Source organism: Anopheles gambiae, chromosome 3 (assembly GCF_943734735.2).
Source record: "Anopheles gambiae chromosome 3, idAnoGambNW_F1_1, whole genome shotgun sequence".
Taxonomy (NCBI): domain Eukaryota; kingdom Metazoa; phylum Arthropoda; class Insecta; order Diptera; family Culicidae; genus Anopheles; species Anopheles gambiae.
Window position 1 is genome coordinate 93,098,292 of NC_064602.1, and position 27,754 is coordinate 93,126,045.

The 27,754-nt window shown below is 50.3% G+C and overlaps 6 protein-coding genes across 6 annotated transcripts; all 6 read left to right on the top strand.

Annotated features, from left to right (window-relative positions):
- Positions 1-504: 504 nt before the first annotated feature.
- On the top strand, positions 505-1,704 carry LOC1280696 (DNA-directed RNA polymerase III subunit RPC6). Its single transcript, XM_320558.4, has 2 exons — positions 505-1,005; positions 1,081-1,704. The coding sequence occupies exons 1-2, from the start codon at positions 607-609 to the stop codon at positions 1,567-1,569; spliced, it is 888 nt and encodes a 295-aa protein (XP_320558.4). The 5' UTR covers positions 505-606; the 3' UTR covers positions 1,570-1,704.
- Positions 1,081-4,844, top strand: LOC1280695 (MAM and LDL-receptor class A domain-containing protein 2). The gene is made up of 3 exons (XM_061662227.1): positions 1,081-2,183; positions 2,249-2,446; positions 2,526-4,844. The coding sequence occupies exons 1-3, from the start codon at positions 2,075-2,077 to the stop codon at positions 4,466-4,468; spliced, it is 2,250 nt and encodes a 749-aa protein (XP_061518211.1). The 5' UTR covers positions 1,081-2,074; the 3' UTR covers positions 4,469-4,844.
- A 138-nt stretch (positions 4,845-4,982) lies between these two features.
- On the top strand, positions 4,983-7,523 carry LOC1280694 (ufm1-specific protease 2). Its single transcript, XM_320556.5, has 3 exons — positions 4,983-5,235; positions 5,312-6,533; positions 6,619-7,523. Exons 1-3 carry the CDS (start codon positions 5,197-5,199, stop codon positions 7,209-7,211), a joined length of 1,854 nt encoding a protein of 617 aa, XP_320556.5. The 5' UTR covers positions 4,983-5,196; the 3' UTR covers positions 7,212-7,523.
- Positions 7,524-13,882: 6,359 nt separating this feature from the next.
- Positions 13,883-15,888, top strand: LOC3291466 (uncharacterized). Its single transcript, XM_061659688.1, has 3 exons — positions 13,883-14,614; positions 14,694-15,016; positions 15,093-15,888. Exons 1-3 carry the CDS (start codon positions 14,054-14,056, stop codon positions 15,760-15,762), a joined length of 1,554 nt encoding a protein of 517 aa, XP_061515672.1. The 5' UTR covers positions 13,883-14,053; the 3' UTR covers positions 15,763-15,888.
- Positions 15,889-17,404: 1,516 nt separating this feature from the next.
- LOC5667821 (uncharacterized) lies at positions 17,405-21,229 on the top strand. The gene is made up of 5 exons (XM_061656659.1): positions 17,405-17,456; positions 17,895-18,038; positions 18,144-18,259; positions 18,356-18,446; positions 20,310-21,229. Exons 1-5 carry the CDS (start codon positions 17,405-17,407, stop codon positions 21,227-21,229), a joined length of 1,323 nt encoding a protein of 440 aa, XP_061512643.1.
- Positions 21,230-22,009: 780 nt separating this feature from the next.
- On the top strand, positions 22,010-23,574 carry LOC133393724 (uncharacterized). The gene is made up of 3 exons (XM_061659833.1): positions 22,010-22,407; positions 22,616-22,777; positions 22,948-23,574. The coding sequence occupies exons 1-3, from the start codon at positions 22,186-22,188 to the stop codon at positions 23,185-23,187; spliced, it is 624 nt and encodes a 207-aa protein (XP_061515817.1). The 5' UTR covers positions 22,010-22,185; the 3' UTR covers positions 23,188-23,574.
- The last annotated feature ends 4,180 nt before the right edge of the window (positions 23,575-27,754 follow it).

Consider the following 27,754-nt stretch of genomic DNA (forward strand, 5'->3'; position numbering starts at 1 on the left):
TTCAGGATAAGTTCTAGGATCGGTAGGGGTTGGTAATCAGTTCCAGAACCGCTATATGCTCAGGAGTAATTCAAAACCCGGTATGGATTCAGAGTCTGTTCCAAGACTGGTATGGATTCAATGCTATTACAGGACCAGTATGTCTGCAGGATCACTCCTAAGATCAATATGGGTTCATGATCATGGTTCAGAAATGTCATGAGATAAGGATCAACATGGACTCGGACATTATAGAAACTGTAGTCGCAGCAAGTACTATTTGAATGGTTTTTCTTTAAACAACTTTTTCAGCACCTAGTAGTATTTTTTTCCCGCGTAAATTTGTACAGAAACCCTATAACCAGGACAAATTGATTTGAGTGTATACAAATGTCTGGTATAAATTAAATCTTGCTTCACCCAAACAGTTCGTTCAAATTAACGGCTTTTGTCGGATATTTCGCTATGAACGCCCAAGGTATCTATGGGTGCAGCCTTCTCCGACAGCCGCACCGCAATTGTCTACACCTTGGCGCTTGGCGCAAAACGTCAGCCGCGGAATCGCACACGCGCAACTGTAAACAATAACAAAACCACACGTCCGTTTTCCAGGTGCCGGCTAGCGCGATGGACGAAATCGCACAGATTGGGTTTCAAATCATTGCCTTGGCCAAGGACAAACCGGAAGGCATCAACAACGATGATCTGGCGGAATCGCTCCAGTCCGTACCGCCGGAGCAGCGCGTGCAAGCGCTGAACAAGCTGCTGCAGGAGGCGGTGCTGGAGATACTGAAGAAGGGCAACACGCTGATCTACCGGCTGAAGGATCCGGGCAAAAAGTCGTCCGCCCCGAAGGACATCGACAATGAGGAGCGCGTCATCTACAACATCGTGGAGGAGGGCGGCAACAAGGGCATCTGGATACGGGACATTCGCGTGAAGTCGAATCTGGTCATGACGCAGCTGAACAAGGTGCTGAAGCAGCTGGAAAACAAGAAGCTTATCAAGGCGGTCAAATCGGTGAATGTGAGTAGTGGTCGGGGTGTTTGGTGCGCGCGCTTTGCTGCCGTACTGATATTACAATCGTCTTCCAATTCGCAGGCAAGCAAAAAGAAAGTCTACATGCTGTACAACCTCGAGCCGGATCGGTCCATAACCGGGGGCGCCTGGTACCAGGACCAGGACTTCGAGGCCGAGTTTGTCGACGTGCTGAATCAGCAGTGCTTGCGGTTTCTGCGGCAAAAGCGCGAGGTGGCGAAGGGCAGCGGCGAGGGACCGCTGGCCGTGCAGAAGCTGTCCGAATGTTCCGTGGCCGACGTGCACCGGTTCATCTCCGATCTGGGCATTAGCAAGATCAGCCTCGACGAGGACGATCTGGAAACGATACTCAAAACGGTGGTGTACGACGGCAAGGCCGAACGGGTTGCCCAGATCAGTGGGGGTTTCCTGTACCGGGCGATCGAGACGCCGATCGCGGCGCCCGGGTTGGTGCAGATGCCTTGCGGCATCTGTCCGGTGGTTAAGAACTGTGCCGACTGTGGTGAAATCACGCCCAAGCTATGCACTTACATTAGCGAGTGGTTAGATTGAGCGCACGGGTGATAGTGGAGCGAGAGTGAGGGGCGCACCACCCTAAAAAGTGGCCCCATTTACGTATAGGTTTCGTTAAGATATGATTCAACAGCAAAATAGACAAACTAATCATGTGAAAAGAAGCAAACAAAATCGCCAACAGAATGACTTCTTGCCAGCCAGCAGCAAGCCTTAGTTTTGCCAATACGCTTTGCCGTTTATGTTTCTTGCCTCTCGGAGAACTTAAGATAGATATGGTTGCTTTGACTGGTCGACGGGTGGCACTCTCACACAACCAGCTCGCTTATCGCGTTTTGTATCGTAGTGCGCCGTTTAAAAAGGCGGCAGGAAAAGTGTGGTCTTTTGCAGTGGAATTTCATTCCATTGTCGCATGCTGACCGACCGCTGCCCGCTTTGATAAGCAAGCGCCGTTGCGTTAGTCCGTTTCAACTCGTCCTCGGGTGCGCAACTGTCGCTGTTCATTGGGACTGTGTGTGCATATTGCAGCCGAATTCTACCACCAATGGTGTTATCAAGAAGCTTGAAGGGAGCAACCCTGCTTGGGGGGTTGTTGTGGATCGTTTTCTTTGCCAATTTGGTCGCTGGCCAATTAACCCTTTACGGCTCGAGAGGTAAGTAGGAAGCAATCGTTCGGCATACATTAAACGCCATTGATGAGTTTTTGTTCATCCGAAAGCGCCCTCCATGCGTCGACCGCTCACTAGACAGTTGGTGGGGCAATGCCCTGCGCCGTACTTCCCGAACGGGGAGGCGAAAATTCGAAACCGTGGCCGAATGATGCGTTTCGACTGTGCGTACGGGTTTAAGCTGGTCGGCAATCGGTACTCCAACTGCCAGAACGGTCGCTGGGACACATCGATACCGGTTTGTGTGAGTAAGTGTACCCTCCTCTCCGCAAAAACATGTTCTACGAAAAGTGGACACTGTGTAATATTGTACCCCTTACTTACCAGAGTCCGGATGCAGCCTGCTCGCCCCGATAGAGTCCGGCCACGTGCTGTACGAGATGAACAAAGCGTCCGCCTTTCTGTCCTGCTTTGAGGGGACCGAGCTGGCCGGCTCGAGAAACGCCTACTGCAACGGGACGCACTGGGATCGACCGCTCGGTGTCTGCCGGCGGACGGGACAGGCGACACCGACGGCTTGTGACTTCGAGACCGAGTCGCTGTGCGGCTGGTCCAACGATGCGCTGCACGATTTCGACTGGAAGCGCAGCGACGGTACGCTGAACCCGCGCGCACTCCGAACCGGGCCCAAGTACGACCACACCACGATGCAGCCGAAGGCGGGCCACTTCATGATAGTGGATTCCGGCGAGCAGCTAACGAACGATACGGCCCGCTTCATATCGCCGCTGTTCGAGCCGGAGCTAAGCGTCGGTGCGTGCTTCCAGTTTTACTACCACATGTACGGGGAGTCGGTCGGTACGCTGAAGGTGTTCGTGAAGCCGATGAGCGCCGACCTGTACGATCTGCAGCCGGTGTTTGTGCAGCGGGGCAATCAGAAGAACGTTTGGCACGAGGGTCACGTTGAGGTGGGCCAGCAAGCGGAGCGCTTTCAGGTGGTGATCGAGGCGAGCCTGGGCATGCGCTACAAGAGCGACATTGCGATCGACGATGTGAGCTTGCTGCAGGGCGACAGTTGCCGGGTGGCGGTCGAGGATGGCGAGGAGCCACCACCGGCCGAGGTGGAGAACGTGCCGGTGAAGATAGAGTCGTGCGAAAACCGGTGCGGAAGCAGTATGGCCGCCGTGCTGAACGCGAACGATACGATTGTGCACTGCGACTGCCACGAGGACTGTGTGACGAGTGAGACCTGCTGTCCGGATTACCGGGAACGGTGCGTTTTTCAGGTGGCGGTTGGAGGGAGTAACGTAAGTACGACCACACCCGTTCCTGTACCGTCAACGTCTACCACGGTTAGGACAACTACGGCAAAAGCTGCCGCCACTACATCTACGCGGCCGGTGACAACGACTTCCACAACGGTCAGTAGCACTACTACCACCACCACCACCACAACCACTGCAAAGCCAACAACGTCAAGCGCTACTACGACCAGGAGTACCACTACAAAGCCAACCACGACGTCCACTGTCTCCACGACAACCACGAAGAAGTACAATCTACGCCCAAGGCCTAGTCTCGTTCCGCTTACCAATCGACCACAGCTGCCACCAACAACCACGCCAGCAGCAACGACTCGCAAAACAACTACGCCAACGACCACAGCCACCTCCACAACGGTGACAACGACCATCCCCACCACCACTCAATCCGACCTGGTGGCGGTTGAACAGTCCGTGCCATCAACAACCGAGGAGGTGATAATGCCCGGCCTGGCCATGGCCCCACTGCAGCCGGTAGAAAAGCTCCACTCCGCTCCGAGTCTGATGAAGTTCTTCGTGTACGCCATATCGACCGTAGTGCTGTTTGCGTGCATTTTAACCGCTGCGTACCTTTACGCACGACGGTCGCGTTCCAGCGTGCTGGCAAGGTTGAAGGAAAAATCGCAAAAGAGTGGCTTCGAGGACATCCGGTTTCTGGCTGGCGATGAAGACTTAGACTTTAACATTTCGCATGGGCGCGATGTGGAGGAAGGAGAGGAGGTGCTGGAAAAGAAAGGCAACGGGGAGGCAAAAGCAAAACAGGAAACCAAACCAAGCAAGAAGGACGCAAAAGCGGACATCGTAAGGATGGCAAAGCAGGAAGATAAGAAGAACCTTGCCACACATGGGCGCGGGGAAGAGGACAGTAACACCGATAGCGACGCGTCGACGGATGACGATGGGGCGGGCGGTGGTGGTGCGAAAAGGACACATGGGAAGCCGAACAAAAAAGCGTACCAGAAGTATGTAAAACACCACGACGAGGATATGGCATCGAGTTTACTGTGAGTGTGTTGATAAGAGCGGTGGTGGACAGCGTCACCATCCGGCGGGCACGTACCGCGGGGAATTCCGATAAGCAAATGATGCCGTTCTCTTGGTTTGCTCCTCCTTCTCTTCCCGCTCGCTGCCGAGCATAACAGGAAATTATGATGCGCAAATGTTGCGATAAAGATGCGATTGTAGGAAAGTGATGAACCCTGCGGGGTGCGGGACACAAAAACGAAAGCGAAATGTTTTTAGGCAGATTTTTTTTGTATTTCTCTTTAGGGTGAGTTGGTGTGAGTTAGTATGAGTATTTATTGGATGTAAACTGATACTGCATGGCGATGAGCGAAAGTACACTTTTTATTTTGAAAATAAACGACTTTACATTCAAACCAAAGTAGGCGAGCACATGTGCGTTCCCTGTCTCTACAATGGGAAGAGATTGCTCTCGTTCATTTCGTGAAGGGACAACAAAAGAATAATATTTTATCCGTTGATCCCATTTCAAGCCAAGACATTATTTGAAATATTTTAAAATGTATTTTAAAATATTATAGAAAACAATAAATTACAAACAAAAACAAAATTATTATTTTGTCCACTCATGCAATGACGGCGTCCCATTGTCAACTACGTGTCATCTGTTGTACGTGTCACTTTCGCTGCACGAAAACAATCTTTTGGTAGTGTGTTGTAATTTCGGTATCGGTGTGTGTATTGCGTTTGTTGTTTTTCATTTGGGTAGCAAAATGATTGTAAAATTACGAATATCCGAGCACGTTAAGAAGGTTAGTAACGGAATGTCTCTCTGCCCTTGTTTTCCTTCTAACCCACAACTAACCATTTCCCCTCTTCGTTTTGCAGCGCATTTGCGATCCGACGTTTGCCTCGTCGCCGGGTACGGGCGAGCTGTACGGTACCATCTGTGACGGTGTGCCGACGGTGATCGGGTTTGCCCGGGTGCTGAAACAACCGGCCGAAGCGGCGACGGTCGACCCAGATGCGGCCGAAAAGTGCGCACCCGCCGATACGCCCGCTCCCATCCAGCACAGCCTACCGAGCGGGCTGGATCTGATCGGCTGGGTCAAGACGGGCCCGTACGCCGATCCGACCGACTTTCTGCTCAAAGCCGGCCCGGACGCGTTCGTGACGGACAATCCGGTCTACCTGCACTACACCGGCGAACCGGGGGCCGACCTGCAGACGTTCATTTTCGAGCAGCGCAAGTTGCAGTCGGTCGAGTGCGTCCTGTTCGCGGACGAGTTCCTGCACCGGGAATACTACCTGCTGCGGCTCCAGTGCACGCTGACGCTGGTGTGCGAGCAGACGGAAAAATCGGTCTGCGAGAATGCGTTCCGACTGCGGCGACAGCTCGGGTCGGGCAGTGTGGCGTTTACTGTGCCCGCTGCTGCAGGCGTGATGCTGAGCGACTACGCCGTGACGGGCATCGATAAGGAGGAGAGCGTTGAAATGCTGCACGCAATGGTCACGGCACCGAAGCCGGAGCAGGACGATGGGTTCGGGGTGGCCGGTGGGCGTGTGAAAGCGAAAAAGGTGCCGGTAAGCAGTAAGGCGCCGAGCGGCTATCGGGTGATCGATTTCGGGCTGCTGATCAAGAAGTCGAAGGACGAGGTGGACGAAAAGTTGCGCCGGGAGGCGTGCAACGTCACGATTGACCGGCGGAACGAGGCGCAAACGGTGAAGGTACCGTTTCAGGTGGACTGTCTCAGTATGGTGCACCGGACGAAGAAGCTGGACAAATGTTTCGACAACATGGTGGAAAGTGTGGACTGTTCGCTCGGGTTGATCGAGGCCGCACTGCTCGAGCAGCTGCGGCACCAGAAACGGTTGTACGTGTCCAAGTGCTACCATATGCTGCCGCGGGAGCTGGGCCACTTTGTGACGTGCGTGTATCCGCTCGGGGAGGAGGTGAGCGAAACGGACTCGTTCCTGGAGCGGCAGCGCGCTAGCATGCACAAGCAGTTTGTGCTACCGCTGAACCGGCCCTACTTCCGGAAGGGCAATGCGCACCGGTTTGGATCGAGCAAGGTGCTGATCAATCCGCACGAAACTCTCGCCGTGCCACGTAAGTCGGGAATGGCCAATAATTGGTTTTCCAACTGAAAAATCAAATTCCAATAACGCTTTGTTTCTTTTCTTGGACTATTCAGATCCAGAGGGCAGAACCGCGGTTGTGGACGGTGTGTACACCTACCATCACTACATGCAGGACAACTTCGACGACAACGGCTGGGGCTGCGCGTACCGGTCGCTGCAAACGCTCGTCTCCTGGTTCAACCTGCAGGGGTACAGTTCCGGTTCGATTCCGACCCACAACGACATACAGTCCTGCCTGGTGCGGCTCGGCGATAAGCAGCGGCCCTTTATCGGGTCCCGCCAATGGATCGGTTCGACCGAGGTGTCCATGTGTTTGAGCGGACTGCTCGGGATCGATTCGCGCATCATGTTCGTGATGCACGGCAGTGAGCTAGCGTCGCGTGGCATGGAGCTGCTGCAGCATTTCCAGCAGGAAGGCACCCCGATCATGATTGGGGGCGGCGTGCTGGCCCACACCATACTGGGCGTCTCGATGAACGCGGAGCTGGGCGAGACCAAGTTTCTGATACTGGACCCACACTACACCGGCCCCGACGAGCTTGGTCCGGTACTGGGGAAAGGGTGGTGCGCATGGAAGGGAGGCGACTTTTGGGACAAAGTCGCCCATTACAACCTATGCATGCCGATACGTCCGAAGCGATTGTAAGGGAGGGGGGTGACAGGGTCGGAGATATGCTTTTTTCGTGTGTTTATGATGGCGCGCCGGGAAACCGTTTTTTTTTGGTTTGTTTCACACATGTTTCTCGTCTTTATCGTCTGTATAATTGTTGTTGCTTAAAACATGTTCTCCCTCTATTTAAATTAACTTTTTTGTATTCAAATTCGGGATAGGGCTCTCGTGCTGTGTACGATTTACGCGAGAGAGAGTGTTTGGCCAGTTTTTAAAAACGTTGGCCGATCGACTGCAAACTATATTATAATAAAGCACTTTAAATGTAAAATGTTTACAACTTTAAAATACTATCTTGTCAATTCTATCCTAAGGTATCTTTTTGTCGTGTTCGTTTATTAGGTACCTCCACATTTGGGGCCACTCGGGTGCTCTATTACAGTGATCTTCAACCTGTGGTTCGCGGGTTCTACAAAATATTGCAGAGCATTGAAATCGCTTCACATTCGGAAAGGTCACAGCATGACTGTGAAGATCGTTTCGTTGCGGTAGTCTATGCATTTTTGACACAAATTCTTCCAAAAGTTCAAATTTAGTTTATTTTTTTCGATTAATTTATCTATAAATTTATTCCCTGTTGTTTAAATTTAGTGCTGTAAATACTGGGGAGAAAGAAATCTAACAGTTCCTGAGTCGAGATACACAGTCCCAGACATTCCAACGTTTTGGCATAGGTTTCAAGACCCAGCACAGAGTGAGTGTCAATTCCCAGCTCGAGATATCATAGAATTCAGAAACCATTTTAGGATAAACATAGACCCAGCAATAACTCCGTTAACTTCAATGTCATCTTCATGGACTGAGAGTATCCCCTAGATATGGACAACTCAGAATTGTGTTTCCCAGTAACATTAAACGTTTCTAGTAGATATTTTTGAATAAGCTTACATCTTGCCTAAATGTGCCTAAATTGTACGAAGTCTTGTTCCTAGAGCCTAAACCTGCCGGTGATGCACAGATGCGCAGAAGCGTTATTGGGATTGTCATATCAACGTACAACCAAGCACAGAGCCTTGAGATAGTTCAAACGATCCGAAAAGATGTACAAAGTCCTGCGGCTCTAAGGTGACTTGATTGCGCGAACGCCGTTGCCTTAACGGTTGCGCTGAACCGTCCACCGTTCTGGGTACGCCAGTTCAGTGGGCCAAGCGTTTGGAAGCGTTTTAGAAGTGCCTGATATGTAAGGAAAGCTTCTCAAGGTTTACAAACTTTCTGCTGTTTGCTTGTAACACACCTCTGGAGACATTCCGCAAGCGTGTAAACAATATAGCACCCTGCGTGGCACGTGGCTTGTGCTTGCGCAACTACCCTCTCATAGTGTGGCGTCTTATTGCGCAATCAGCAGTAAAGCAACGTCATGGCACGCACTGATGCAAAGTTGCACCTAAAGTAGTTGTAGCGTTCCGGAGCTGTTGGACCTGGAAATTGCTGTAGCATCGTTTATTGAACTTTCGAGAGACTCTGGATGATTCCGTAAAAGGTACGGTAGGCTCAACAGCAACAGCAGCTCTTTCTCATATGATCGTTATGGGGTAAAACGTAGCCGGATATGTTTTTACCCTCGGTAGTGTCGTTTAGCTTGACCTGACCCCCTCGAACAAAGGACTACGACAAGCATCGTAAAACATTCCGCCAGGTCACGTTCGCATTATCGACCCCGTAGCGTGTTGCACGGAGCTGAAATGCTTCAACACCAAGCCAGAGGTCATGACGTTTCCGTTCCGAGCCGTCGGGCGTCCAGCTTATCTCGCAGTGTACCCCCGACGAGTGAGTGATCGCTAAATGCGTGAAAATTTGCAGCTTTTTGCAGCCTGCCCTGCGGTGGCGAACCTCCAGGCTGTACCGGTCAGGGGTTTGGTGTATCATTTTGTTGTCCAGTTTTGATAACGCGAACGCGGAGCTTTGTAATGGAGCTGGTGCCCTTGGACAGAGCCCAGGTGTTATCACAGCACGGATGTGTCGATCGCGGGATAGCGTCCTTGGTGCGAGGGTTATATAAGATGGCACCGGTGTGAACGACATGGATACAGTGCGTGTTGAGTGTTCAGGCACGAAGGATCCAGGCACCTGCAGCAAGTTGTCGCTGGTGACCTACGTGTTGCTCGATCATTTGGTTGGAGATTTATCCCCGGAACTAGTGATCTAGTGTGAGTTAACAACGTCAAAGATGGTGCGGTGTTTAGTTAGGAAACAAATTTCCTGGCTGGCAGTGGTGACGGTGGTGCTAACAGTAGTGGCACAATGTGAGGCTAAAAAGTGTGGTGTTATGTGTCGTGTGCGTGATCCGTTAACGATCGGCAGTAGCCATATGTTGAAGGAGTGCCTGTACGAGATATACCCGGTCGAAAGCACACAGAACACGGACGCCAGTGGACACATGCTGTACGCGAGCGATGATCGACGCAATCGGCTGTTCTCGCTGTACGGTGGTCCGAGCTCGTGTGAGTACTTCGGTACGATGATTCAGACGGCCAAGGGACGCGACACGCTGGTGGAGACGATCCGTCGGCAGCTGCAGAAGAGTGGCTTCAAGGGGCTGGATCTGCAGTGCGATCCGGTGCAGGCTCGCGTCACTCAGCAGACGTATGCGGAGTTTATGGAGCAGCTGCGCAGCTTCCTGGGCAACACGTACGTGGTGATGGTGACGATGAACAGCTGCCAGCTGGAGCCGAAGCTGGTGGAGACGCTGAACCGAGTGGCGGACTTTGTAACGATCAACCATGTCGGACAGGTAAGCCGAATACGATCGAGTGGGAAGTGGTTTGATGTTGAAGATCTCGTGTGTTCTTGTGTTCTTGGCCTCTGCAGTCCTCGATGCTATCCAGTGCGCTGATGTACGGTTTAGCCAGACATCGCCTGCTGCTGACGACACCATCGCCAGCCTCGATCAGCTGTCCGCTGAACAGCGACTACTCGCTGAACGAGGTGCTGAGCCAGATCGAGCAGCATCATCTGTTCGGAGCAGTCGTTGAGCTTGATCGGGACGACGTGAACAATCAATGCGGCGAAGGTCCTTTCCCGCTGTTCCGCAAGGTGCTGGATCGGCTCTGCTCCAATGCTGAGTGTAACTTCAGTGGATTCGTGCGGGATACGCGCAACTGTGGCCAGTACTACTCGTGTGTCAATGGGCAGTAAGTACGCCGTTGGTTCTCTACCATTTGTAAGATGAATGCTCATTATTTTTTATAATCTCTAATTGTGATGTTTAGCAAGCAAACCCATCACTGCCCGGTCGGCCATTCGTTTGATCTATGTCAAAGCAGTTGCCAGCCAATCCTGCAGGTAAACTGCAACAGCACAACGTGCGTCGTCACTGGCAGCTTGCCCAATGGTCTGACGCCCATCCGATTCCCGATTCCGTTCCCGAACCCCAATGCCAACTGCCCAATGGGAGGCGGCGGTGGTAACAATGGTGGAGGCGGCGGTAACAACGGAGGCGGAGGTAACAACGGAGGCGGCGGAGGCAATAACCAGACGTCCAACTGCTGCTGCGATGTGCTGCGCAATCTTACGTCATTCATCAACGGCACCGGCCAGTTCTCGCAGTTCATACAGTTTGTGAAGGAGCTCGGGGCGGATGATACGGCGGGCCAAATTCGTACCGCGCTGTCGGGCCTCACCCCTGGGTTGAACAACATCGTTCAGGTGGTGAACAACATCCTCGGAGGTTTACTGAATGGGCAGCAGCAACTGAATAATACGATGAATGGCATGAACAATATAGGCGTTACTACCGGTCTGTTGGAACAGTTACTGAATCTGTTGAAAACACTGCTCCAAAATTTGTTAGGTGGTGGTGGTGGTGGTGGGGGTGGCGGAGCAGCACCAACTAGTGGTAGTGGACTACCTGTCGTTGGTAGTGTTGTGCCTGGTACTGGTGGACTACCTGTCGTTGGTAGTGTTGTGCCTGGTACTAGTGGACTACCTGCAGTTGGTAGTGTTGTGCCTGATGGCACTGGAGTACCGGCCGCTGGTGCGGTTGCGCCTGCTGGCGACTTGCTTTCAGCACAGGGTGCAGCAATACTGACGGGTAGTTTAGGATTGCTGTAAGCTACACTACACTAAGGAGCTCTCAGGGCATTGATGTTCCTGCACGAGGGTATAAAATTGTTTGTAGTGCGTGTTGAATATATATAGTTAAATAAATTAATATTCTAAAAATCTACCATTTGACTTTTATGAACATTTGGACATTTGCAAAAGACCTTGAATGACGACAATCGGTGCACAGGGATGGACGGGTAAAGGGGCACAACGACGATGTTTCGAAGCCGAGTGGAGGTAAATGTTACAAGAAATAACTGTCTCTTCAGCATCTCGTAGTACTGATATGCTCAGTTCAAACCGTGTCATCGCTAGTAGCTAGGGTTCTTACAGTTTTATGGAAATACATGCGATTGACTGGGCCTGTTCATGAATTTATTTTATTGTTCAAAATAACGTTTTTGAGTTCTTGTTATTGGATGAGTTTTAGGGCGAAATGGGAAAGTTGAGCCAACGTACACTAATAGATCGGCTCTCACTGACTGATCACTCAGCGAGCCACTCAGACGCCACTCAGCACGATCGGAAGGACGATCAACGATCAAAGAAGAACAAAAAAAAACTAGCTGAGTTACTCTTATTAAATACAATTGAGAGGAATTTCAATAAAATCTCGCTAAATATCAACACGAATACGTGTATACATACGATCAACTCACCCAGGTGAGTGGCGAACCTACTGTACTTATAACAATTGGGGCCATCAGACCTATCGGGGACACTCTGCGGGCGATTGGTCCGCTCAACGTTGAAGGATAACCGCGGACGGTCTTCGCTACTAAGCTTTTTCTGATCGTCTGGCATTCTGTAAACTGCTCTTATTTCAATTAAAATGTATACCCAATCATCGAATTGTTGATTATACAGATTGCAGCAATATCGAATATTATTTAAGATTCATTAGTTGTAACTTGATGAAACTTTGATATAATAATTTTCTTGATTATTTTGTAAAACAAACGAAGAATGCTCTGTTGGGCTGTTTGGAGATCGCGTGTAGCCAGAGATACGGGCACTCACCATTAGCTCTTTTATATATTGTTCCAAAGGAAGCCTTAAGAAATTTATGATTTAATGAAACATATCGAATATTTCTTGAATGTATGGGGAAATGTAAAGAAAAAGCTTCGATCTTCATCTGAGAGGCAAATGGAGTTGAAATAAACGAGAAATTTGACTAGATTGCAAACAATAAAAAAGCATAATTGTGTCCAAGATTATTAGCTGTTAGCTTGTTGGCAAGAATAGTTTCGAATGGCATAGCGGTTAAGAGATCCTAATGGAAGAAATCTTAAAAACAGAACTTTACTTAGATGCTACCGCTCTGATGTTTTGTTAGCAGAAAAGATTTGGCACTCGTTGAGGATACTTGTATAGAGTCTTAATATAGTAGTGAATCGTAGATTTAAAATTAATCATCATATTGAGTATACCCGCAGTGTAACATTGCTACAACAAGCTGTGTTCTTTAATCCTGTTCTCGTACGGATCAATAATTCAATCGATTAGGAAAATGATGATTTGTGCATGAGATATGAACCAAATATCAGCTGCAAAGGGTCGCCGTCCGTATATTATCAAACGTTTAGGTCATCCGAGCATCTAATGCTGATTATGATCTTACTAATCCTTCGTTACTATGACGATCACTCCTAACATCGGTCCAGATCAGACTCATCCGGATGGGAGAGTATATTACAAATATTACATTAAATCGTATTTAATTTTGATGTAAGTATATTGTTTTTCGTTACCTCATATTGATAGATTATGCAACCAGCAGCAGGCAGACGATCATGCAAAAAGTCAACTGCTTGTGTATGGATAACAGGTTGCCCCGAATACGAGTTAACGCGCGCACACAAAAAACTGACAGCCACGTGTTTGCTGGCGCGATCTGCCATTTCGTGCTGGAATAGCTGTTTACGGATGGTGCCAGGGGAGGTCAACTGAGCAGAGTATGCAGAGCTCGACCAGAGCACTACTGTTACCCGACACCGATCAGCTTAACCTGGCTGTCTTGGTTCCGGTTTGCTCTGCCCAAGAGGTCATGGAGCTGGTCCTCAACAACGCTCATCTTAATACACCACGTACGCTACAAAAACGAGTTTCCGCATAGTTGCGCAGTGTTGTTTACTATTATTCTGTCCATTGTTTAGTGCCTGCATCATGTTGCTCGGTTGAACAAAGGAACGATCGAAGAGCACCAGAAATGGTCGGCACCACGTTGTGGCTGAGGTTAAAGTGCAGATCGTAACGTAAACAACGCCCCAATCACTACGCTGCACCCTGGTTTGCACTCACATATAGAGGGTTTCCCCTTTTCATTTAGACTATACCCGTACACAATGGTTCTCGTCAGCTACTGGAAATGCCTCAACCGAAGACCGAAGGCTGTGGCAGCACTCTGCACACAACACAGTAGCGGTGTCTTATCTGAGGTATGTAGCCGAGCGGCGTTGGAAGCGTTGCGTGAAAATTTGCAGCTTTTTCGGTACGGTGCAGCGTATGGTCACCGATAAGCGCAAGACGCTACGGTTTATAGGGCTTATCGCGGCACGGATGTTGTGATCGCGGCAGTGGGTCCTTGGGGGTGAGGGTTATATAAGATGGTTGCGGTAAGTTTGACATGGGTACAGTGTGTGTTGAGTGTTGAGGTGGTGCGCATAAACGAAACGCACCTGCAGCAAGTGGTCGCTCGGTGTCGTCGGGATAGGCTGGCATTGGCTTGGACATCCCATTGATTGGGGACTAACGATTTAAGAGCTGGAAAGATGGTGCGGTGTTTAGTTAGGAATCACCTCTCTTGGATGGTGATGACGGTGGTGATTATAGCAGTGGCACAATGTGAGGCTAAAAAGTGTGGTGTCATGTGTCGTGTGCGTGATCCTATGAAGATCGGCAATAGTCAAATGTTGAAGCAGTGCCTGTACGAGATATACCCGGTCGAGAGCACACAGAGTACGGACGGCAGTGGGAAAACTCTGTACGCGAGCGATGATCGACGCAATCGGCTGTTCTCGCTGTACGGTGGTCCGAGCTCGTGCGAGTACTTCGGTACGATGATTCAGACGGCCAAGGGGCGCGACACGCTGGTGGAGACGATCCGTCGGCAGCTGCAGAAGAGTGGCTTCAAGGGGCTGGATCTGCAGTGCGATCCGGTGCAGGCTCGCGTCACCCAGCAGACGTATGCGGAGTTTATGGAGCAGCTGCGCAGCTTCCTGGGCAACACGTACGTAGTGATGGTGACGATGAACAGCTGCCAGCTGGAGCCGAAGCTAGTGGAGACGCTGAACCGAGTGGCGGACTTTGTAACGATCAACCATGTCGGACAGGTAAGGCGAACACGATCGAGTGGGAAGTGGTTTGATGTTGAAGATCTCGTGTTTGTTTGTGTGTTCTTTTTCTGTGCAGTCCTCGATGCTATCCAGTGCGCTGATGTACGGTTTGGCCAGACATCGCCTGCTGCTGACGACACCATCGCCAGCCTCGATCAGCTGTCCGCTGAACAGCGACTACTCGCTGAACGAGGTGCTGAGCCAGATCGAGCAGCATCATCTGTTCGGAGCAGTCGTTGAGCTTGATCGGGACGACGTGAACAATCAATGCGGCGAAGGTCCTTTCCCGCTGTTCCGCAAGGTGCTGGATCGGCTCTGCTCCAATGCTGAGTGTAACTTCAGTGGATTCGTGCGGGATACGCGCAACTGTGGCCAATACTACTCGTGTGATAACGGAATGTATGTGAATCTGGTATAATTGTATGTATTTTTTATTCATATTATCTCGCTTGTTGTCTCATTACGCCTTCTCCAGTACAACGCCACACCACTGCCCGGTCGGCCATTCGTTCGATCTGTGTAAGAGCACCTGCGAACCGTTTCTGAAGGTGGACTGCAACAGCACGACGTGCTCGGTGAACGGAGGGCTGCCAAATGGATTCTTCCCCGTACCGTACCCGGTTCCGTTCCCGTTCCCGAACCTGAACTGTTCGATCTTTGACAACGGCGGTGGCAACAACAACGGCGGCAACAACAACGGTGGTAGCAACAACCAATCGTCCGACTGCTGCTGCGATGTGCTGAAAAACATCACGATGATTTTAACCGGTACGGATCAGTTCTCGGAGCTGGTGCAGCTACTCATAGACCTCGGGCTGGACGATACGTTCGGCGAGTTGCGCAAGGCACTGAAGAACATTACGCCCTTGGTGAAGAATATCGTTGACCAGCTGAACCTTCTGCTCGGTGCATTGCTGAACGGTCAGCAAGCGATGAACGGCACGATGACCGACATGAACGGTGCAGGCGTTCAAGCCGGTATCATTCAGGGTTTGTTGGAAAAGATTTTGGAAATAGTGCAAAATCTTTTGAAGCTTTTGGGCGTAGACCTTTTGGGTACCGGTGGTACCGGTCTGTTGAGCGGGCTGCTTGGTGGTGTCGGTGGTGGTGGTGGTGGGCTGCTAGGTGGCGCTCTAGGAGTATGATGGAGATAATTCGGAGCGGGGCCGTTGGCGCTTGTTACCTCTTTCTCAATCTGTACAACTTCATCATACCTGTTAATTCTCTACTCTATTCTGTAGCTGCTAAATAAAGCTCTTACTTAAACTATCCTTTCGTTTCGTTCTTCTTCTGTTTTGCTATTTTCTACCACTCTCTCTTCGCTAATGCTTCCCTTCCTATTCGATCGACAAAGTTGTAAGTATTTACTGTAGTTTGTAACGCTTTATTTTTGCTTTAAAAATCAAACAAGGGCTGCTGGTCGATCGAGCAACCTGTCCAGTGGTATGTACGGTACCGAGCGTCGTAACACCGCCGATTATTCCCATCACGGTACCGCCCGTAACGGGAGCACCACTGCCGACCGCTTGCTGTCCGTGTAACTGCCAATCGCAACAGAGTGACGGTACGACGACTCTGCTGCTGCAACTGATCAGTCAAATATTGCTGCAGAATATCGGTAGGTTTGAAACGATTCCTTCCCCCTGCTACGATCGTCATCTTCTCATTACGTGTTTTAATGTCATATGCGCGCGCGTGCGCGGGTGAAGGTAGCAACACTACACCTGCAACCACTGTATCGCCATTGTGCACACTAACAAACCCGCTGACATCCACCAACATCCAAGTGTTATTGGGACAGTTAAGAAATGCAGGCGTAGTGCCGGAGCTGCTAAGCGTTATCAGCCAAGCGTTGGTAGGACTGCTAGGTACGTGCGAACCACTATGTTTGTCGCGTGGATAGGGGTTTATCTTCAGTTTTTTTCGTCCTCTCTATCTCTCTCTGTCTCTCTCTCTGCCCTTAAAGGTGGCCAAACATCACCTATCGGTGTAACGCTACCACCTCTAACGGGCACTTTGTTAGGGCAGCTGCAGCAAAACACGGGCGTTGTACCACAGCTGCTGGAGGTAGTGAACCAAGCGGTTCAGAGCCTTCTTGGTAAGTTGTATGCGCGTGGCGGTGGAAGCGAACGGGTTGAAACTGATTTCGCGTATCTTGCAGGAGGTGGAGGAGGCGCCACACTGCTGCAAGGACTGCCGGGGATTAGCACACTGCTAGGACAAACGAATGGTGGCGTGCTGCCTGGACTGCTGCAAGTTGTTAGCCAAGCGGCACAAGGCTTGTTGGGTAGGTTCTCGCGTTGAGAATCTGAACGGATGGAACCATATTATTAATCGAATTTTGTGTCGACATTCGTCATTGTCTTCAAGGAGGAGGAACAGTGAGTTCAGGTGGATTGCCGCTTCCACTTGGGAATCTAGCGGGCAGTGTAACGGGTGTTGTGCCTGATCTGCTGCAGGTTGTCAGTCAAGCCGTCCAGGGTTTGTTAGGTAAACTTGACGAAGCACAGCATTTGTGAAATAATTATTAACGAATCGGTATACTTGTTACACTCTCACCAAAAGGAGGATCCAACTCAGCGCTAGGCATAGGGACAAGCCAAATATGTGGAGTTCAGCCGAATACCGGTGCGATGCAGCAGTTGCTGGTTTTGGTGGTTTATATACTACAAACCGTGTTTGGTATGTTGATGCGCAATAGAATCAGAAAAGGCAACACCAAAAACATCATCCTAATCGATCATTCTTTATCTCATGCCAACATCTCAAAGGCTCACTAGGTGTAGTATGTCCGGTAACGGTACCACCGGTAACACTACCACCGGTAACACTACCGCCGGTAACACTTCCACCGATACTAACCTTACCTCCCATAACGCTTCCACCGATACTGACTTTGCCCCCCATAACACTTCCACCGATCATAACACTTCCTACCATCCCCACAATCCTACCCACGAGTTGCCCGACCGCAGTGAATCAAATCTGCCTGTCGCTTCAAACCAACTTGGGCCTGGTCAATCAGCTCCTCTTGTCCGTTGGAAATGTGCTGCAGAATTTGCTTGGTAGGTGTCAAATCCCGACAAACACTTCTGTTGAGGGTAAAGTTGAAAGTTAATGTTGTAAATTTGTTTCCCCAAACGTGCCACCAAAGGAGTACTACCGTCCTGCGTTATCCCCGTCGTTACTGTACCATCCGTTACGCTACCAGTTACCTTGCCACCTGTAACACTACCACCTGTGACACTACCGCCAATCACATTGCCCCCGGTAACAGTGCCCACACTGCCAGCAGTAACCCTGCCCGGTGTGACGCTTCCGGGACTGGGCGGTTCGTTAGTCTCCGTCTCGCTTCAAGCAAATCTGGAGCTGCTGAACGGGCTACTGCCCGCACTGCTTACACTGCTACCACTGTTGCTACGTAGGTGTTTTTGCCCGGAAACCGCTAGCGTGACCAACGATACTAATTTGTTGATCTTTTTTCTCTCTCTATATCTCTCCTTTTTGCAATCTCGGATCAATCTAGCATTGCTTCCGGCTCTCCTCGGGGCACTGCCATTGCTCGGCTTGCCCGCCAATCTGGTAAACATTGTGGGCGACCTGCAGGCCAATCTGGGCGTTCTTGGCGGTGTGCTGCCGACGGTACTGAGCCTTGTACAAACGTTGCTACCGGTGCTCGGTGCACTGCCGGCAGGGCTTTCGTCGCTTCCCGTAACGCTTCCCTCCCTTTTGCCCCAGGTGGCTAACGTTATGGTTGATCTTCAGGCAAGCTTGGGCGGTCTGGACAGTGTGTTACAGACGGTGCTAGGGTTGGTTCAAGCGTTGCTCGGTAGGTTGTTTCGGTCGCTTTGTTTTTATGTCACCTCACTCATCATCTTTCCAATCCTTCTTAAAGCCATTCTCTGCTCTACACTATCGTATTTCTACCCCTATTTATTAGTTATTACAAAACTGCTATTTTTTCTTCTTCTTCTTTTCTCTCGTAGGATCACTTCCAGGCGTTCCGGTGACGCTACCTCCAATAACAATTCCCACACTCCCCGTTACGCTACCACCTATCACGGTGCCAACTGTGACGCTGCCACCTATCACAGTGCCAACTGTAACGCTACCACCTATCACGGTGCCAACTGTAACGCTTCCACCGGTAACGCTTCCACCGGTGACTCTAATACCGTTGGCTTTGTAATTATAAGAGATGTATTTTTATTTTCAAATAAAACATTAACTTATGAATCGATCAGTCGTATCAACGAATCTGTCAAGTAAACTTGAAAAAAATATGTCAAAAATCTTGTTTTCGGTCCGGGTGCTTTTTCTGCAACAACCAGCACATAATGCCGTATTCCTGAAGCAGCGAAATGAATTGCTTTCCGATCGTGATTCTACTTTTAATGACACAGCAAACACGTACGCACATGCACGCATAATTAATTGCTTTAATTGGTTGTAAGCCGCATTTCAAGGCCTACGAATGGTGAACAGGCCGCTGTAAATGGGCTCCGCATGAGTCTTCCGATGGGATGGCGTTGTCCAGCGTTTCGTAATGGATGGCATGTGCTTTAATAACGAAACCAGGGGTTAAGAACGTTTGCTTAAATATTCATGAGACGCTTTCATTTCATTAAGCAGCACATGGAAACAAACAGCAAAACCAGGATAAATGCATTGATTATGGAGCGGTTGAAGGACAAAGACGGTGCAGAAGCAGTGTAAAAGATCCGAACCGAATCCAACGGGATGGAAGACCAAGCGCGATAGAGAAAAGAAGCGCGAAAGAATGTGCAGAAAGAGTAACATTGCTCCCGTTCGGTACGAGTGGAAAGATTTATGAGACTTTGTTCCGAACTAACCGTTTGCATTGGAACATTGGAGAGTTTGTGAATTGACACTTGACACTCGATGTGGAGCCGTTCCGGTGCGGCTACAAGAAGCGCTACGGTCCTTGGCCGCCGGTTGGGTGGAAGAATAACACGATACGAATGTTTATTAGATTGCTAAATCACATCACAACTGTCTGACAATCTCAATCACAGCTCTCTCTCTTTCTCTGAAACTGTGGGTTGGGGTTAGTCCAATATGTCTCCAGTCTCTTGGGTTGCGAGATTGCGCTTTTCTCTTTGATAAGAGGTTGATTTTTTGCTACTAGCACGTGGTCGTTGAGTACTAATAAAAAAGCTACACAGCTACGAATGATAGATGGTAAGCCAATGGTACGGTGTACCGGACAGTGAACCGCCATGCCGTTCGGGAGTGATATGAGGATGGTATCGATGTATTCACAATCAACGACGTATGAGTCTCAACTGAAACGTGTTTAGGATCATTGAGTGCGATAGTGGGCAGACTTTGCAGTGCATATAAAAAGAAGAATGCTGTTGGGATTCTTACTCGAATGTGCTCATATATACAAGTTTGTTGGGGATGATGCGACTACAAGCGGAACAATTGGTGATGCTGATGCTCGTTACTTACGGAGCGGTAGAATGTTTGGATGTGATCTGTCAGATTCAGCTGCAACTCCCTATCGAGAGTGCGCTGGCAAAGGAGCTGCGTTCGTGTAGTGTGTTCATAGTAAACAGTGTATCATTCGATATCGATCAATCAACCATTTTGTCCCAAGAAGGTAAGCGAAGTGGAATAGCGTAAACTGGAAGCTATTGCTTAAGACAGTACATTATCTACCCGCCAGAACTCGCCCGTATCGACACCATCAAGCGAAGTAACGCTTCGGCGGATGTGCTACTAACGATAGTGCTGCCCTTCAACGTTACCGTCCAGTCGGTGCACCGGCAGCTCAGCGAACGCATCGGCATAGTGCTGCGCGACAACGTGCTGGACGGCGTGGACCTAGACTACGACATTGCACTGCTCGACCACTACGAGCAGCATCGGTACGGACAGTTTCTGCGCCAGCTGCGCACGGCACTGAGCGACAAGTATCGCATCAGCACCACGATCGGGTGCCATACGCTGGGCAGCTCGAAAGCGCTACTAACCGCGTTCAACGACCAGCTCGATCTGGTGAGCGTGGTCGGCGTGAACATGCTGGAGGACGAGCTGCTAAACCGTAGCGCCGAAGAGTTCCTGGTGCGTGAGTACGAAGCCGAGTACATCGAGCGGCTGGTCAGCGGTGGGCTGCGGCCGGAAAAGATTGTACTCAGCGTGCTGACCGTGGGCGTTGTGTTTAATCCGGGAAGCTATCGGGCGGTGCGATCACTACACCGCAGCCTACAGGTTGGTGTGCTAGCGTACGGGCAGGTGTGTGAGCTGTTGCGCGAAAGGCAGGCAAAGTGTGGCGATGGCAGCAAGCGTCCCACGTGCTCACTGTTCGCTGGCAGAGCGGCCGTCGTGTACGATAGTGAGACGACGGTACGGTTACGTACGGAGCAGGCCCACAGACTCGCGGCACGGGGCGTGCTGATACTGCCGAACTATGACGACACGGAAAACAGGTGCGGAGCGGGTCCGTTTCCACTGTTTCGGAGCTTAATGGAGGGTGTGAAGGAATGGACAGCATCGGAGAGCAGTGTGCTTGTTTGTGATGGAAAGCAACGGTACGGGGATGCTGCCGATCGACTCGTATACTACACATTCTACAATGGAAGGTAAAGGCGAAGCGAAGGATTGGTCGAACAGAAAGATGAAAGTAATTAACGTTTATCGTGTCAGGTTTCAGCAGCATCGTTGCGCGGCAGGAACTCATTTTAATGAGCAGCTACAAGCTTGCGTAAGCACTCGAGAGGTAGCTCGTACCGAGCCGAAAGATACGGAATGTGACGCAGCACCACTGAGCGAATATTCATCGACACCAGCTTATCCTCCCAGCACCGGTTCCTCGACGACGACAACGACGACGACGTTGAGTGCTGTAGTGAAGGAAACGATTGCACCAAACACCTCAACCCCAACCCAACGTTCGGTAATGCAAAGCCTCGAAAGTGCCCTGACGTACCTGGATGGCATCATTTACCGCGCGTTGGGCATGGTGGAACGGTTAGAGAATTTGGAACAATCGCACCAGGAACGGACACAGACGGAGGCGGACTATGTAATTCCATCGACAGTGGCATCGGTAGCCGAACAGGACCACTACGCGGCCGAGTGGAGCAGCTTGGTGGAGGAAACAGTGACAACAACTGCTGCCGAAAGTAGTACACTACTCGAGGGTTTGCTCATTCCAGCCGGTTTGCCATACTTTCGGTGATAAACAATAAAACTGTACCACAACCACCACGTGTACCACGTGTATCGAGTTGAACGAACAAAACCGCCCTTCACTTGTTTTAAGTACACGACGGAAAGCAAACGCAAACAAGAAATGGCGAATTTCTCGATGACTCAGGTCGTATCCTCAGCAACCATTGGGCGGCACACAGTGTGCCATGAGCGTGCGGTTGTGCTCGGTAGTAACAACCATCATTATCTGCCTGCTGTTAGTGTCCAAAAACGGTTTCGGAAAGCGCTCATCGTACCCAGCCGGTCGGCAGCACCATATCGGTCGCACCATAAAGTTGTCGTTTGTTCGCGTGTGTGTGTGGCAAAAACGACCGGTGGCAGGTTTAACAATGTTTGACTGTTTTTGCTCACAGCCACCGGTAGCGGGCGATACCGGCGAGCCGAACGTGCCATTTGAAACTTTTCCCAATCACCACCAGCGGCCGTCGGTGGTGGCGACCGAGTTTGCGGCCGAACTAGTGCACCAGCTGGTCGGCGGTGTGCGGGGGGGCGTCCGGGGGTACGGACCGTACCTGGCCCGGTACGCTCTCCTCATCAACGCCATCGAAACGGTACGTTTCCACTGTTATTGATGACAACGTGTGACATGGGGACGTGGGTTGTGGTTAAAGCCATCGGGGGCAACGAAAAGAAACAAAAAAGCAAACCCCTTAACCTCAACAACCGGCGGTGTTTGTAATATCATTCACGTTTTGCTACGCTGCCATGTTGGTTTTTTTTTCTGATCTCGTTCTCCCCATGGTTTGGGGTTGGTTGCAGGTGCTGTCAATGTATGCACTGCTGACGCAAGCCGGCTGGGACCATCGGCTCCAGTGGCGCCCGCTCTTCTACATTCCGAAGTATTTGCGCATCAATATCGCGCTGGTCGTGTCGCTGCTGACCGTCTACTCGAATCTGGCCGCCATCGTCGGTTTGCTAAAGGTGAGTGTGTGTGTGTGTGGCTGTATGTGTCTCTCTTGATGAACAAATGGAGTTCCGGTAGGTGTATGCTTAGCTAACGCTAACGGATGCTGCTGACTCGACGACCTATTTAAGTGCATACACTGCCCCGTGTGACCGACATTTCTTCCTCCAATTCCCGTACCCAAAAGCATCAGCCGTACCTGCTACTGCCCTACATCTGCCTTCGGCTGGGCACGTTTGTGCTGGAGCTGTGCTACCTGGTGGATAAAACGAGCCCCCGGCCTGCCTGTAAGCTTGACCCAAAGGTTTGCCCACTCGAACGGTGGCGGTCGTGGTCGCCGCTGATGGTCGTCCTAGTTGGCTGCAATCTATCGGCAGTGATCGCTGTGTATATGACCGACGGTGGCCTGAAGGTTGGTGCTGCATGACCGGTGTGCGGTGTGAGATTGAAATCGTACCGAAGTGGCGCCCTTGTCGTGATTCAGAAACGTTCGCACGATGGTGAAGATTGGTGGTTCTCATTTTTAACCACAGCGCATCCAGCGCAATTCGGAACTCCTCTCAACCACGCAAGGTGTAACAAAATCCGTGGTCAAAGTTTCCCCGAATTGGTCGTTCTTTTTTGTTTGCTTCAGCCCTGAAGATTAGTAGTGAATGGTGGTTTGCAGTGTTTGCACACACACCACTACCGGGGCTAATGGATTCACGCGAGATGGCGCTGCAGTAGGCAAAAGGGGGAATTATTTCCCTTTTAGCAGCAAAAGGGTATGGCAATAAACAACGCGCTGTTGGAGACATTTTCGTCACACACTGTAGCTTTGCTTGGGTTGGTGGAGGGCAGAGGGAGCCATAAGCAATAGGTGGTGTTGTTGTTTTTGTCGTTCCGCGGCGGAAGACTAAACAGGGCGGCCCTGTTGGTAGCGTAACGGTTGAGCAGCGTGTCGGCATTTCTTCAGCACTGATAGCTTCATTTGCAGCGTATAAACACAACGCGATGTAACAACAACACAGCCTACTACTACTACACTTTACTATTACACTCACACACAAACATGCCAAAACGCTGCCGGTTCTCCGCACGAGAGAGGGTGTGGGCTTTACTCGCGCGAGCTTTTGTTATGATTTTACTCACAAGAGCAAAACATACTTTAACGCAAAGCAGCCATACATACAACTCCGGCTGGGTTGCGGAATGTAAGCAAAACGTGGTTATGTCAACAGTCACGTGCTCTCCTGCTGCCAATGATGTATCGTGGGACTAGTACTACCACTACTGGTGGGTTTCAATTGTTTGTGTATTTTGTAGCGAAGGAGACGGACGGGGGGACTGGGAACACGCAGATTGATTTGTTGACCATTTTGTGGGCATCAGTTACAGAGTCCGGTCATTGGTGGCGTTCCGAGTGAATAAATACACAGCTTCAGCTGCCATGACGTCGTGAAGCCTTCGAACTGTGTGGCTTTGGGTGGGGGAATTGTAATGTTTCTCGTCATCTTCCAGAAGTCTATTACTTCAGCGGGTCGTACAGTGTACAGCATGCTCTGTGTACGGTACAAAGGCGAAATGAGGGAAATTTATTTGCCTCGCAAACTCGTCCAAGAAAACCTATAACGCTCAACCATCCGGTAAATGCGACCGAGACCGAGAACTTTTCTCGGTTGTTGTGAAAGGCGAAAACTTGCAACAGGACGCAGCGGGCACCGTTCGCTTCCGAATCATGGTAAAGTTGCCGTTGTGGTGAAAATTGAAATCCAATCTCCAGCAACACGCAACACCCAACACTGGGTGTTTGTCGGGGTCTTTGCCAGGAGTTTTCCCCTCTTAAAGGAGAACGGGTGCACTGTCGTTAATGCCAACCATGGGAGACTGTTTATGTTGGTTTACTTGATGCATACGTGTTGCCCTGTCCGCCTCCCGTGCTCTCGTGCCGCTCCACCGGGGTTGGCCGGTAAAAAGATTAGCTCGGCTAGAGGAAATGGTGCACACGCTTCAGTTCGGTCGGTTGTGTTCGGGCTAGCAAAGGCCGATGTAACTGGGAGTGACCTTTCAACTCTTGGCCTCTTCCATCTTGAGACATGAGTGGCTGTCAAACCGTGGTACCGTTTTCTGCGAGAAAGGCTCAACCACTCGTCTTCCGTAAGCAAACAATTTGATGCCCTCAGCGCCCCTGACCCTCGACTCCCGACCCCCGACCCCCCGACCACGGCGCAAATGTGTGATGACAAAGTTTGTTCTGTTTTAAAACAACATCCCTGCAACACCCTTCTACTCGGCAAGATCTTTCCTTGCACGTTGTGGTTTTCTTTCGACGGATAGCACACTCCACACAGGCGGGTTTCTCCAGGGAAGAGTGGATTTTCCTGTATTTCATTTGCTTTCTTGCGAGGGGGGGAGGGGGTTTCCGGACCACTTCTTAATGATGAAAGGGCCACTGTGCCACTCTGCGCGACAGTTGGAGCGGTGGCGTAGGTAGCCTAGTGGCCCTGCTCGGTGCCTACTCTGTGGTAAGTGGTCGCGGAAAATGGGAAAGTGTGGTCGGTACACGGCACAAGACGAAATGGTACATCGTTTGGCAGGTGTAGAGCTGTCGCTTTATTCCTCGCGGGCGGGTTTATTGTTTGTTTGTGTGTAGTGTGTAGGTCAAAGTTTAAAAAAAAAAACAAACTCCCATTTTGAAGAGCATTACATGCATGGCTGTTTCTTGCTGGTTTGAAACAGGTACGGCACGAACTTGGGTTATTGCTGAAGCGTTAAGCCAACACAATTGAGTTCTGTTTGATGTTGCGCCACCACCGCTTGACGTCGATCAAAGAGTGTGTGCTTGCCATTGCTTTCGGGCCGATGACTTTCCGACTACTTGAGTTGAGCATGAGTTTTCAAAAAAAAAACCAAAACAAAACGACCAAAAATTATTCATTCGCCACACTTCGCAGCACTCTCAAAAATGGCACAGGGGAGTGCGTGTGTGTGTTTGATATGCAAACCGTCTGCATTCATTTATTATCGTTGATAAATGAAAATGCGGCCAGTGTGGCCAGCTGCAGCAATCATTTATTACCGACATCAGACTGGGATGTTTTACCTCGCTCAAAAGTGGCGCACAAACACACGCAAAAAGGGGTTTTGGAACTGACTGCCTGCTTTCAATTTGTTCAATTGCAAGTGTTTCAGTGCATTTCGACTTTTTGACGTTTTTGCCGGGTTTCTCGTTCCGCTGTTCGTGATTGAAATCAGCACAATGATGTTTGTGCTTTCGGTTGAAATTATAATATAAATTGGCATCGCCTGTTGCCTGTGAAGAAGTGCGGACATACGACAGGATTAATGGGAGGGAGTGTGGGAATGGAAAGTTACGATAATATTATCTTCCAACAGTTGTGCGTTGTTGTTGACGCGCGTGTTGTGCCCTTTGCATAATGAATGTGATGCATTGTTGATTTAAAATTACAGCAATCATTTTCATCCATCCTTTTTGAGTTGTTGTGATCATTGTTGGTAGATCCCATAGCTGCAACAAAGCCATTGTGTTCGGTGTGTAACTACCGTTGGCATCTGTTTGCCCAAACACTGGGCAGCGTGCGCCCCGTTGCAAATCCCCAAGAATATATTTGCAAAGCTAAAAGCTCGCCTTTATCTCGTGCTGGACGGACGATAAAAAGGTGTGCACAGTCTCACCGCAACCATTGAATGATTTCCCCGTACTGGATAACCCGTACTGTGCGCTTGTAAATGGAGATGAAATTATTCACAAACATTTGCCATTTGGAGCTGAAGGGAGCAGATGGGTGTCAGAGTGTTCTTTGCTTCTATTAAAAGGAGCACAACGACAAAAGGAGCTATCTCTATCCCAAGCCTTGTGTCCGTTTTCTTGACTCTCTGGCTGGACAATGTGGCAAGATCTCTCCATGGACGACCTAATCCTTTTGATAGAATTGCACCAGAGACATCGCCAGGGTGCAATTCTATCGCTCGGTTGCAGGACGCGATTATTCTCGTGGCAACGATGGGCAAGACACAGCCTTGGTCACATTGTGCCGGCCCGGGGGAGGTTTGAATACTTTTACCAGCCACTGTTCTGGTACGGACGAAGAACTCGCTCGGCTCGGCACACTGGTCAGCTATCAGTTTGACAACTCGCAGGGCGTCCCAAAATTGGATGAATCTAAGCGCTTGGGCTAACGGACGGCACACTACTACCGTCAGATTGCAGCGTGCACGTTATACCCGTGTGCACATATTTAAATAACACCAGCCCAGCACAGCTTGTCTTTGCTGGTCTTTCGGTCAGTTCGGTTCGGTCCGCCAGACGAGTGTGGGTGTGGGTAGGTGGCGTTGTGGCTTCTTTGTTCGCCGGGCAAGCAGAGCAGCAACCCTCGGCAGCACTGGGTCGGCAGCGCTCGGGCAAACAATCACCGTCCAAAAACCCAATGTAGCTGCGTAATTCAATTCGGAAACTAGCCAGGTTCGGTTTGCGGTCCGGTAGACATACCCTCGGTACCGTACCAAATCTTCTAGTACACCACCGTTTGCATCACCCGTTGGGTCACACTCCATGCGGTGGGATGTTTTATCGTTTGCAACAGGCAATAACATACCCACATGGTAGAACAGAGCACTACTTGTACGCCGGTGGCAAACGCGCTGAAACGCTGAACACGGAAGGCGCTGAACATTTTCGTACCAGGGCGTGTACCCCTACCAAAAACACGGGCATTACTCGTCGTTTGTCGTTATTAGTATGCAGCAGCTACATTTGTTAAATTACGACCTCCTTATCGGCTTAGCTGGTGAAAGCTGCTGGTCCGGTCCGGGTCAGCGTTAGTTACCGCCAACTCGTCGTAGTTACCGCCAACGCGTTATTGTGCTAATGGGGATTTGTGCTAGCTGGGTGGGACGGTGGCGTGATGTGCTGTAGCTTTTGAATTTTGTCGATGCACACAGTTGAGTTTGGCATTTGGGTCGGTAGGCCCAGACGATTCAGTTGGAAGAGTGAA